Source organism: Aptenodytes forsteri, unplaced genomic scaffold (genome assembly GCF_000699145.1).
Source record: "Aptenodytes forsteri isolate BGI_AS27 unplaced genomic scaffold, ASM69914v1 Scaffold69, whole genome shotgun sequence".
Lineage (NCBI taxonomy): Eukaryota > Metazoa > Chordata > Aves > Sphenisciformes > Spheniscidae > Aptenodytes > Aptenodytes forsteri.
In genome coordinates this window covers 23,060-35,910 of record NW_008795885.1, presented here as the reverse complement: position 1 = coordinate 35,910, position 12,851 = coordinate 23,060, and the positions used below count along the sequence as shown (strand labels likewise).

Here is a 12,851-nt window from a genome sequence, read left to right as displayed (position 1 = left end):
ATTAGACTCTAGCTTAACCTTCTATGATTACAGAAGCTATGCATCATCACTGTTTAGAATCGGGTCCAATCGGTGGAGTATGCCACACAAATAATTGAGTAAGAATGTGGCATTTTCACAATCAAACTTTCATACTATCTAAAAATGAAATATATTTTTGAAAATAAAACAAAACCCCCCCTTTGTTGGCCACTTCTGATGGTTTTTTTTTTCCCCCCAAAGTTGTCACTGTGCAATTCCTCCTATGGGGGGATTCAGCATTCATCATGCTAGAATGATGCATGGGAGAGAAAAAGGAATGAACATAGGCAACTCTGAAAGATCAGTTTCCACTAATCCTCATGATTCAAGGACTTCCTGAATGGCTAGTTTCCAGAATAGAAGTAGGCAAATAAATGCATATAAAAATTCTAATCAAAGTGATAAGTAAAGTACACATCAAAACAAGAGGCCAGATTAAAAAAAGAGACAGTCCTTAATTAGATCACAACCTCAGTTTGCCAATTTTTCAGTTGCTACCAGAAAGACTGGTTTTAAGTAAACTTGTACCTCACTGTACTCCTACAGATACTGGTCTTCTAAGTAAATAGTAGCAAAATTCAACATACTTGATAAAACTTCGAGTAAAACAGCATTTGCTTTTTAAGGAGTTCTCATCTTCCTCACTCCTCTAAAGGTTTAGCTGCATTTTTTTTTTAAAGTGGTGTAGTTGTTTCTAAAACATCACAAAGCACTTTCATTAGCCGGTGAGTACAAACAAGACCACTTGGAAAGAAGACAGGGAGAATCGTAACTCCGAAAAGGTCAGCAGTTTTCTACATGAGTTCACAGAATCAAATAAAAACCTCAGTACTTCTCCTAACAGCCACAATAGTTGGAGCTGGTAAGTAGGTAGTTTTCGGAACAGCTCAAGTGTGTGTGCACATGGGTGAGTGGGGCAAGCCGGGGGGGGAGCCAATGTATTAGTACGACATAAGATAACTGCAGGTTTTCATACGGTGCAGTGCTCCTCCACCCTGCTGAGACCTCCCCTGGAAGTTCCACGTCAGATGTGAAGCTAAGCTAAAGCATTTCCTTTCTCATAATTTGTGCTACCTGCCTTCCTTGTGCTCTTCTCTTCTTGATCTCTCTAAGCCACAGATACATGGTTTATCTCAAGTCTTTTCTCACCCTTCCATTTTCACTGCCTATTCCTTTTATTTTAGTTTTCATACAAATATCCTGCTAGAAGGATTCTGCCTAAGCTGCCTTGCATACTCTTCTGAGACCCTCTTTCTTAATGACAGATTTTCTTAATGACAGAAAACAGATTTGGATTATTTTACATCCCTTCCCTATGTTGGTCATTTCCTCACTGATCTGGAAGAAAAAAAAAAAGTAGTGTTTTAGCAGTGAAGTCAAAAGTTATTTTACTTATTAGGAAGCTCACCCCCCATTCAACTATGGAAAACAAAAAATAAAAAAAAAAAAAGGATGAATCCCTTTAGCAGATAACAGATAACATTTTGAACAACCTGAAACTTCAGCTCCTTACATGTTTTAATATTGAACTTTTTTTTCTCACATGGTTGTAATGAACTTACATTTTGTCAGAGATTCAAATTATTACACAGCCTGTTCTACTCTAAAGTGGAAGGACAGAAAAAAAAATTGGTTTTTTTTGTTTTCTTTAAGGCAATCATTTCACTGTACACATAATTTTGGTGGATTTTGGCTGTTCACTTAAATGCACAGGATATACTAGCCAGCAGCTCATCTCCACCAGAATTTGAAAGAAACTGACATATTTGGGGCATGAACTCTAGAGATGCTGAAACACAAACTCCCATATGAGGCCTTCAGAGAGAAATAACTTAGGAGAGGTAAAAGAAGGAATAATTGATAGGGAAGCAGAATATTCCTTTTTAAAAGGGGCAGTGACTAAAGAATCAGAGACTTTCTTAAACTGATGTTCAGGCTACAGTAAGAGGTAACAATGTCTTCAATTTAAGCCACATCACGTCATATATTTTTAATTCAAAAAGCACCATGGACATGATGGATACAAGAATGGATGATTTAAAATTGTTGTAAACATCTACAGAGTTTATTTTAACCTAAAAAGTAAACTAGACTTCAGTAGCACCTTGTCTGTTATACAGCATTCCGAATTTAGTTCACCTTTTTGCAAACATTCGTTTTGTTCATGCTAGTGATTCTTCAGTGCTACACTGGCTTGGAGTTTCAGGGAAACAACACTTAAATTTAGTACAAGATCCTGTAGTGAGCTCCACAGAGAAAATAGTTCAGCAACATCTCCATTCACTTGGTTTGAGAAACACCTGCTAATACGGATGTTAATTGTACTAGGAAAGATGATTAAGCAAACCTTCGATCTTCATAACGTAGGGGAATACACACAAAAGAAATTAACAGATTCTTGAAACAGCAAGAGTTTTATGCTAGCCAAATGTGACAGCTGATCTGGGTCTTCTGTTCAAATTAACCTTGTGATGCAAAAAAAGACTACAAACTTTTTGTATTAGCAACCCTTTGTGACACTAAACTCCAGAAATGCTATTATCCTTTTGTTCTCCAACAGGCTTCTGGTTTTAAGGAAAAAAAAACCTACACAACTCACTTTTGTTTTCAGTTGTCTAGTATAGACAAAGAAAGTCACACTAATCCCTGCTAGGAGACTAATGTGAAAGCTATTTTTCATTCTCTCATCACAGAGAGAAGAAATCTGATCCATAATTCTAATCCCGATAGAAGCAAAAAAAAAAAAAAAAAAGAAGAAAAAAGATCAAGAGCTAAGAAAGTTGCATAAAACACTTTAAGAAAAAAGATCATGAAAGTGTATGTTTACCCATTTTGAGCTCTGCATGTTGAAATTGAGCCTTTAATTCTGGAAGTACCCACTTTCACTATCACTGGAACAAATCTGAAGTTTAATGTTGAGCTGTTGGTCAACTGCAATTAGCACCAAGCAAGCCAAAGTTAAGTATATCATAACACTGAGTAGAGTGTTATGCCTAGATCAATTTCTTCATCATAAACCTGTTGCATACTTGAGCTTTTCAAAAAGCTAAATGACTTAACAAACACTGATGCACAAGGTATTACAAGCTTAAGGTTTTAGCATTTCACCATTTAAAAAGATGCTTGATAAAGGCTTGATAAATGTTTTTTTAAAATAACAGTTTCTGTACTAGTTTCCTTGAGAATTCCTAGAAATACTGAGTCAACAGAACTCTGTACAGAAACAATAGGAGACACTAATCTGGAAAGTTTACACTAATTTCGTTGCATAAATTGTGTGTATGATCTTCCAGCTGAATTTAGGTCTCCATTCCGTTCAGAAATAGTATTGGGTGTTTCTTTATGCTTGACCACAAACAATATAAATTCATGGGCTTATCCTGCAGTCTTACGATTAGCTGAAAGCAACAGCTTCTCTTATTAACAATAGGAGACACTAATCTGGAAAGTTTACACTAATTTCGTTGCATAAATTGTGTGTATGATCTTCCAGCTGAATTTAGGTCTCCATTCCGTTCAGAAATAGTATTGGGTGTTTCTTTATGCTTGACCACAAACAATATAAATTCATGGGCTTATCCTGCAGTCTTACGATTAGCTGAAAGCAACAGCTTCTCTTATTTTATATTAACATTTGTCTAAAATTTGTTAATACCTTCCATTAATATTAATGCATGCCATTGACAAGTTCAGTACATCATTAAAATGACAAAGCAGTACATCCTATGTTAATACTGTGTATTTCAGAAAAATGTTCAGCTGCTCTGATTTCTTATAGAAGATCTAACTGGTCCCTGCAAATGTATTTTCTACTCAAGAAAATCCAAGTAGAATGCTAGCCCTTACAACTAGTTTGCACTCAGCTGAATTACCTACTTTTCTTCCTCCCTGATTACCAGAATTATTGCAAGATTTTTTTCTTTTTGTACCCTAAGACCACTGAAGATAACTGGTGAAATTTATCAGTCCAGTAGGACATCAGTATTTGACCATGCAGGTCATCTTAACCCTTCAGAAGCTTTCTAAAACACTTCAAAGAGATTTCAGTTTATGCCTGTCTGTTGCCCAAGCATCAGCCTTTTGACCCTATAAGTATTAACGCATTACAGTTTACCGAGGCAGTGATAACTTCAGCTGAAAAGAGTATCTGTAATGAAGAGATTCATAATTAAAAAACAGAATAGTTTATCACAAATACTTGTTTGCGGATCTTTACTATGATCTCCAGCATTCTTTACTAAATGTTGATTCTGCCTTTGATACAATCTCAATTTGTTCTAAATGCTACTTCTAAGAACACCGGTAAATACCTACAGACACAAAACCAGAGTGTTTAATGTTTCACAAGGTACATCCCTTTATTATTGTAATCACAAAAACATGATTTTGTACAGGAATGTTTAAGTGAACATTAATCGATGCAATTAAATTTGTTTCATAAAGATCAGGTAAACGTACTACAGAACATTGTATTGTAAAGAACAAAAATATCAGCTTTCTGGCCTTGCAGTGCACGTTTTAGTGCAAGTATTAAGACACATTAGTGTTCAATTCAGCAATGTGTTGCAGAACATCATGCCACAGTCCACTTCAAAGAGGGTCAGGACATGCAGCTTGTTAATAAAATGCTGTAGTATATAAAAAAAGCCACATGTTAATTCATAAAATATACAGTGGTTTATTTGGATGATTTAAAGTGATTTCACTGTGGAATTTAGGTTTATCCAGGACAAGCATCCAGAGTGTCTCCTCATTTGGAATATTCTTCTTTTAGGCGATGGCTTTGGCTTCAGGTAGGAATGCCTCCCAGTATTTTATTAGCTTGAAGAGAAAGGAAAAACACTATTAAGCACTACATGTTGGAAAAGAAGACACATATACCTTCCTCCTCTTGTGGTAAAATTGTCTCCACTGGACAAAGTAAGAACATAGGTGCTTCATATTATCCATTCACATTATTACATAATGCAAGAAAAAATACAAGCAATAAATACACAAATCTGCTCATAGCAACAGTTGTTACCACACATTGAACACAATGCTATAGAATACAGTTATACAGAATTTGTTTGCAAGCTCAGTTTGCTATTCTTACCTCTAAGGGTACCACTTTTCTTTTTTTCAATTGAACAAAGCCAGAGGGTTATATTCCCGGAATGAAAAAGGGAAATACCCCAGACACTCTTTTGGGAAGGTCTACTTCTGAGTCACTGGAAACTGTTTTACTGCTTTACAATATTCAGTAATATTTTATACTTTGTAAAAAAAGCAATAAACATTGAAGTATTCAAGTCTCTTCAGTAAGTCTAAGTACATATTCATTACAATTTACTCCAATCTATAAGTGAAAGTATTACGTCAGTTTCAGAAGGAGAAGACAAAACCCTCCACTCGCCCATATCCCTAAGGGAGCTTCTCCCTTGCTTCCCTGAATTAGAGCTGTGCAAGGGAACACAGCAATAGCTGGGAAACTGCAATCACTATGTTGTTCTCCAATACAGTACAGACCAGAAGTAAGTTCTTTATGTTTTAGAAACTGCTATACTTAAAGCCTGTCTTTTTTTAACTAACCTAATATGGAACGTATTAAATATTAACTTGTACAAAAACTTAAATTTTATCTTACCTGCTGTTGCGTTTGCACTAACGACTCTAAGTACTTGATAATAACAGTTTTAAAGTCTTTCACTCGTTCCTTCTGTTAATAAATAAATTATGGCATATTAACCTCTTAACCAATTTTACTTGGAACGTCAATATTATCTAAAGTAAAACTGTCATTTACTTGGACAAAATTATACGTGCCTCAAATCTTCCCACTTCCTTGCGAATGGTTTTGGAGATCTGTTCAAAATCTTTTTCCCCTTGCTGAACTTTAGTCTCCCACTGGCAAAGGAAAGACATGCAGAGATAAGACTTTGTGTTGTCCATTCAGTCTATCAGTATCTGAACTTTTTTTAGTATATTACTGATATTCACTCAAGAGCTGGAAAGGACCTATTTGGTTTTTTGGCATACTTAAGGGAAAGTCTTACAATAAAAATTTCAAAGTAACAGTTTGTATAATAGGATGACATCAGATGAGTTAAAACAATGGTATCTCTAAGGTAATGCTATCTGTAGATGAAATCTAAAAATATCTTAATATTGCTATTAAGGAACACTCAATAACTTTTTTTAAAGACTTTTTAGAAAAGAAAAAGGATCTCTAAAGCTTTACCCGCTATTCCGTTTCCAAACACTGCTACAACAGGAATCTAAACCTGTAAGCTTTCTGTGGATAACTGTCCAATCAAGTGTGGAGGAGTCTTAGAAGTTTGTTCCCTGTACTTTCCTAATCCCAGAAGAGATGATTAAATCTTCATCTCTGCCTGTGGTCAAGTATATGATTATCATATTTCTGTTGCAGGTGACAAGCTATTGAGGATGTGTTTATTGGCTTTCCAGTCAAAACGTATGTTGCTTAGGCAAGCCAAAGCACATGCTTTCTTGTTCAGTGGGAACTGTTTTCATAGAAAGCAGGAGTAGAAAAGTTATTGCAGGTAAGAAGAGCACAAAAGGAAAATTCAGAGGAAGTGATGTTGCTTGTGGGGTTTTGCCATATTGGGAGTGTGGCATTCATGTAACAATACATGACACTAAGTTATGTTTCTCCTTAGTTTATGGGAAAAGACATTTAGCTACACAAAAAGAGATCATCATCATCATCTACATTACCTTATAATTGCTTTTACACACAGATTATGTTGTTAAATTTAAGCTAGGTATGTAGATATACTGTGAAAAAAAGCTATCAGCCTCACACTTCAGACACATGCAGGCTAACATATTTAAAATGCAACTGTATCTGTTCCTCTCAACTTACTGATTCATGGGAGCCAATATATCCAGCAACACTTATCTTCCTCAGAAAAAGGCAGCAGGGAAACTACATACTTCAATATAGCCTATTCCTGTTAGCAATCCAGTAGTGCTATTTATTCACAAAAGCATTTTGTGATGCAGTGTCAAGTTACTATTGTGATATGAGATGTGATATGATACTATTGGAACATCATCTATGTTCCAATAAATATCTACGTATTTATATTTTTAGTTTATATTTATTCAGAGTCCCCTTATTGCCTTTTCAGATATACATTATGAAGCTATGCAATAAGTCATAATAGGATGTCCTTCACAGAAGAACAGCCTGAAGAGTTATCTAGTAACTGAAACAATACAAAACTCAGCCAAGGAAAAGGCAAATTAAGACTGCCTGTGCCTTCCTACCACAGCAACTAGAGGTGCCTGAGACTTCAGCGAAAGCCTCTACAGGCCTAATGGATCCAACATCCCAGTTTCATCATGCCCAAATGCCAGGTCCTTTATGAATTATCACTGGATAATAGCCTGCCATCTTACAGTTTCTGACAAGGTGAAATTTCTCCTTATTCAATAAGGTATTTCTAGGACTGTTCTTTGGCCTTCTATCTGCAAAAAGCAACTGAGTCATGGATGAAGCTCAAGCTGTGTAGGCTTCCACTTTGCAATTTCTCTGCCGGAAGGACTACTATTACAGTATTCAGCAACTCTGAACATGTTTCAATGGCAGCAATAACTTTCGATCAGCGCATTCAAGTTGTGGTTTTACTAACAACCTTCTCTAATCATCCAATAAAGCAGGAAAAATAAATCCTTCAGGAACAACATAATTAATTCTTTTACTACTTCCAATACTCAGGAAGGATTTTTGAAAAGGAGTTCCAGCTCACTTGTATTGTGGATGGATGGGTGACATCAAGAGAGGCAACCAGCAAGAATGTGGTCATACAAGAGTGTCACTAAGTTTTCCCAGTAAACAAGGCCTTTTTTAAGAAAAAGAAAGCCGAGTTCATGAGTAACTTCAACACCATATGCAAAATATATTGAAGGGCAGAAAGAACAAAGCAGCATGTGGTTAGTGACCAATGAGGAAGCCAAAACAAAGTAACTGCGTAAGAGAGCTTGAAATCTCCAATGATGTTCTCCCATTATTTAATGGGAGAATACTGGTGCATAATTAGAATGCATTAACGTTAAATAATTAAGTTGTCCTACCTCTTCAATTTCCTTAGTGAAGCATGATAGAAAAAGTGTATAAATTATGACACTTCAACATGTTAGATTTATTTTTACTGACATTAAAACATATATACATACATATATATATATATGGGTAGATATGCTGCATAATTAAGCAAAACATGGGAACAGTTCTCCATTAGTTGTCTTAGCTGGATTTTAGCTTTAGAAGCCAAGAGATGCTCCTCTGCCTATCCAAGCGATCCGTTAACAATTAAAAGCATTATTTAACTTGTCCCTGTTCCCCTCCTCCCATCTCCCAGACTCTGTATAGACTGTATTAACTGCCTTACAGATCTTACAATGAGTAACAATTGTGCACATTTAATATTTTAAATAAATTCCTTTTAACAATTTCAGTAAATATGGAAAACAGCAAATGAGTAAGTGATTTGTAAATAAAAATGGTATAAAGTAGTGCATTAATGCAGAATGAATGAGTTAATGCAGAAAGTCTGACCTCCAAAATAATGTTTGATAACATTACCTCTTTTATCTCATCTTTAGCTTGCTGCAATTTATCAGGTTTGTTGGCAAGTTGGAGCTTTGCTTCAGCTTCACGTTTTTTTTGTAAAGTGACCTGAGCATCTTGCCACTTCTGCCAGCATTTCATTCGATGATCAAACACACCCTGTAAGGACAGACAAATTTATTAAACAACTGGAATTGTTAGAGCTATCTAAATTCCTAGTAGGAAAAGGTAATTCTGGATAAAACTGGAACACGTATACTCAAAGAAACCTCACTGCGTCTACCACATGTCTTCTTGCATTTCATTTGACAGCATGCTTGCCAGCTCAATACCTTCCACAATTAACAGGGTATTCAAGAAGCCTTTTCAGAGCAGACACCTTAGTGCCCCAAACTATTTTATGTTCCTCATTCCATCAAAACACTACCAAAACAGCCATTACAAAGTGCTCTATTATGCAAATACTTCTCTAAATGCAGATTCTAGCGAACTTTTCATGCATATGGATTACATGCATCTTCAGCAATACATTTTTGTTAGCAATGGACTAAGGTAGCAGAATTGAAGTATACATATTAAAAAAAAAAGAAAAGAAAAAGAAAAATACATACTCCCAACAACCTGGCAACCTTCAAGAACCTGGCAAGTTCAAAGATACTTCTGGATAAAATTTGTAGACACCCCTTCCCATATCAAAACCTAATTACGCTGTGCAGCATGACTTACACCAAAATTGAGTATTTTTTTTAATGAGATGTAGATCCACAAATTGTATTTGTTTCTTATTTACAGAACCTATTGGCTATTTACCAAATACAGCCAAATGATGCTATTGAAAATTTATGAGCATACTGTAAAAATAAGTAACCTGAGAAAAACAAGTACAGTATGCTTAGACACAGCAGTGTATGGTGTCCCCAAATACTGTGCACAATTAGTACTGCTCAAAGTAGATGATGTTCACCATTTACATTTTGTCTGGATCTTAATCATCTATTCCCAATTTTTGATCATAACCATTTTTATCATTGGAATAACTGATCATGGATGCATTCATTTTACTCAGCTAGAACTTCAGGCAAAAACTTAAGTCTTAACTGTGTTACGACGTGTGCAAACGCACACATTCATTTACCCTAAATCTACAGGTTGAGGAATGTGACTTTAAACACAAAAATCAGTATTTTTCCTAGTAGTACTCACTTTTACTGCAGCAATGAGACGAATGTAATCACCAAGCAGTTCTGAGAACACATAGAAATCAGCAAAAGCTTGTTCTTGATGCAATTGATCTATCTTCTCCTCAACCTCTGCAAGCTGAGACAAAGCTCTAGATAAAGCAGTGTGGTCCTCAGAGTTACCTAACATGGCAGCACTTTTAGCAAAGGCAGCTGTGTTGGCCGAAAGCTCTGAAATACAGGAGTAATGTTCAGTACAATGTAAATTTGTTATATTACCCTGCAGCATAGATCAGTAGAGCAGAGACCTCTGCCTTGTTTCAACCCTAACTTCACCAACTGAAAAATATAAGCTGTATTTCCTAAGGCTCATGGTAAAATACACAAGGAGATCACAATGAAACAACATTCAGGAGAAAAACTCCTGCAGAAAAAAACTCTCCATCAGTAAATGTTTTGCTGAGCTTGTTAATGTCATGCCTACTCTGTCGAGCAAAAGACATGGAAAAAACTGTCACTTCAGTATTCTCCAACTGCCAAGTTCAGAGAAAATGCAATCCCACAAAACAAAAGCCAAGTCACCTACAGAGCAAATTCAAAACAATTTTAACTGGTCCATAGCACAGTTGTACCATGCAGTTGAGAGTGGAAAAAACCCAACTATTTCACAAAACCACCCCCCCCCGAGTGGAATTTATTTCTGTTGGACTGTTTTATTGACTAAAGTACCATTAACTGTGCATACTGTAATGTATTGCCACATTCTGACATGCCTTAAAAGAAAAGAAAACCCCACATACCAGCATGGCTGGCATATATGAAGCTAAAGTTTAGAGCTTATTTATTAGATTTGTCTCATCAAATCCCATGTAAGTCATCCTGTACAAAGTTAAGTCCTATGAAGGACCTTTGAACAAATGTTTAATCCAAATTACTTCAGGATTAAAAGTGCAGGTTTGTTTGCAACTGTGCTGCTTCTGCGGAATCATCAGAACACCAGAGATGTTTGTAGAAGCAAAATGTCTTCAGATATTTAAAACCCTTACAATTCAAACACAACTCTTCAAAAAAATAAACACTTCTTCAGATCTATAAGCAGGTGTCAAATCAACAGTAAACAAACACTTTGATTTTCATTACTTCTTAAAATACTCTTTAATTTTGAGGACATCTGGCCAAAGATTTTTAACTACAGAGAGTAACTCCTGATAGAGTTATGAGAAAGCAACTTACGACATTTTCACGTACTTTTGATAGTGTAGAGCTGAAAGGTGACCCCATATTTTAACATAATACAGTAATGTCAGAAGGCACATTTATGGTCTTCCTTGAACTACACATCAAAGTTTTGCTGTTTTGGTTTTTTTAAAATCATCTGAGGGAAAGCAATCTTCTTCAGATCTATAAGCAGGTGTCAAATCAACAGTAAACAAACACTTTGATTTTCATTACTTCTTAAAATACTCTTTAATTTTGAGGACATCTGGCCAAAGATTTTTAACTACAGAGAGTGATAGATGATAGAGTTATGAGAAAGCAACTTACGACCGTACTTTTGATAGTGTAGAGCTGAAAGGTGACCCCATATTTTAACATAAACAGTAATGTGATAGTGTAGAGCTGAAAGGTGACCCCATATTTTAACATAATACAGTAATGTCAGAAGGCACATTTATGGTCTTCCTTGAACTACACATCAAAGTTTTGCTGTTTTGGTTTTTTTAAAATCATCTGATGGAAAGCAATCTTTGACAAAATAGCAGCATGGCGACTAAAATATAAACTTACAGGCTTTGCTTCTCTCTAAAATAAGTAAACCAAAAGCTGATATTCTGAGACTACTTATCTTTCCAGAAAAGTTTACCTTAACAGTAGCTTGATGATGTATCGTTATGTGGACCAAATTAAGAATAGTAAATTCCTGTTTAAGAGCTTAAACTCAGTTAACAGAGCAATACTAAACCAAAAGATGTTTAAATACGATTTATGCAGCCACTTTTTGTTCAGAAGGAAGTGACTCTTGCCATGAGACCTAGAGATACATTTATGGATGTCTAATGTAGTAGAATCACTTGCTAGGTATGGTATTGAATGTCTGCAAGAAAAAAAATTATGCTAAATCAATATAGTAACTTTAGGAATGACAGATATTCTGGTTAAAATTAAGATGAAAAACAGGTATACAAAAATGATGGAGCAGTTTAAACTAAAAGGTACAATTAGAAGATTTTTGCATTAAAATATACTGTATAACTCTATTAATTAGTTAAGAGCTCTGACACACTAAGGTCTTGTTTCATCACCATTTCCTAAAGTTCTAACCACTTCAGTTCATGCAGCCACATAAAAGTAACGCTACCTTTTCTGTGGCAGACTAATGCTTCGACACTGGCATGAAGTTTCTTAAGTTGCTGATCCAGATTCTCAAACTGCTGCTGTTTTTCTTCAAACCACTGACAAAAGATGAAAGAGTCAAGCATTACAAATTAGATTACGAACTGCATTTCTGGTTTTAAAGAAGCAAATTATCCACGTACTGCCAGGGTGGTCAACTGATACAGCTAAGAATTCAAGCCAATAAGCAAATTAATAACCCATTTTCTACTTCTACAGCTTTAAAATGCAATTGTTGAGGCTCATTAATTCGTCTCATTATTCAAGCTGAAAAATCAGCTCTTACTGCATCCGATTCATTCATCTTGATTGTCATTTTGTTGACAGCGTCGGCAGCCTTGTTCACCATTCTCAATATTCCTGCTCCACTCAGAGCCTGGGTGTTAACTGCTCTCGGCAGCTGAAATTGAATGACAAATAAGGGCAAACAGACTGGTTAAAAGGATGGAGGTTTAACTGGGCACAAGGGGGAAAGAAAAGGATATAGTGTTTTCTTTACTCCTATGTGTTTCAATATAGTGAAATCTAATTTCTCAGATTTACTACTTTTACATTCTCAAGAGGAAAACTTAAAAATATAGACTATTTACTTTTCTTCTACATCTTTACATTTAAATGGAACAAACAGCCCACTTGTCCAAAGTTATTATGAACTAGCAAGGTCCTAAAACTAGCCACCTATA

General features: G+C 35.6%; 1 protein-coding gene across 1 annotated transcript in view; it reads right to left on the bottom strand.

Annotated features, from left to right (window-relative positions):
- Positions 1–4,361: 4,361 nt before the first annotated feature.
- The window catches only part of SNX2 (sorting nexin 2), a 28,405-nt gene continuing 19,915 nt past the window's right edge, over positions 4,362–12,851 (bottom strand). The window contains exons 8-14 of the mRNA XM_009284155.2: positions 12,455–12,568; positions 12,134–12,227; positions 9,800–10,005; positions 8,612–8,755; positions 5,827–5,907; positions 5,648–5,719; positions 4,362–4,842 (exon numbers count right to left, since the gene is read on the bottom strand). Of these exons, the coding sequence (XP_009282430.1) occupies positions 4,792–4,842; positions 5,648–5,719; positions 5,827–5,907; positions 8,612–8,755; positions 9,800–10,005; positions 12,134–12,227; positions 12,455–12,568 (762 nt within the window). The 3' untranslated portion in view covers positions 4,362–4,791. The remainder of the gene's footprint in view (positions 4,843–5,647; positions 5,720–5,826; positions 5,908–8,611; positions 8,756–9,799; positions 10,006–12,133; positions 12,228–12,454; positions 12,569–12,851) is intronic.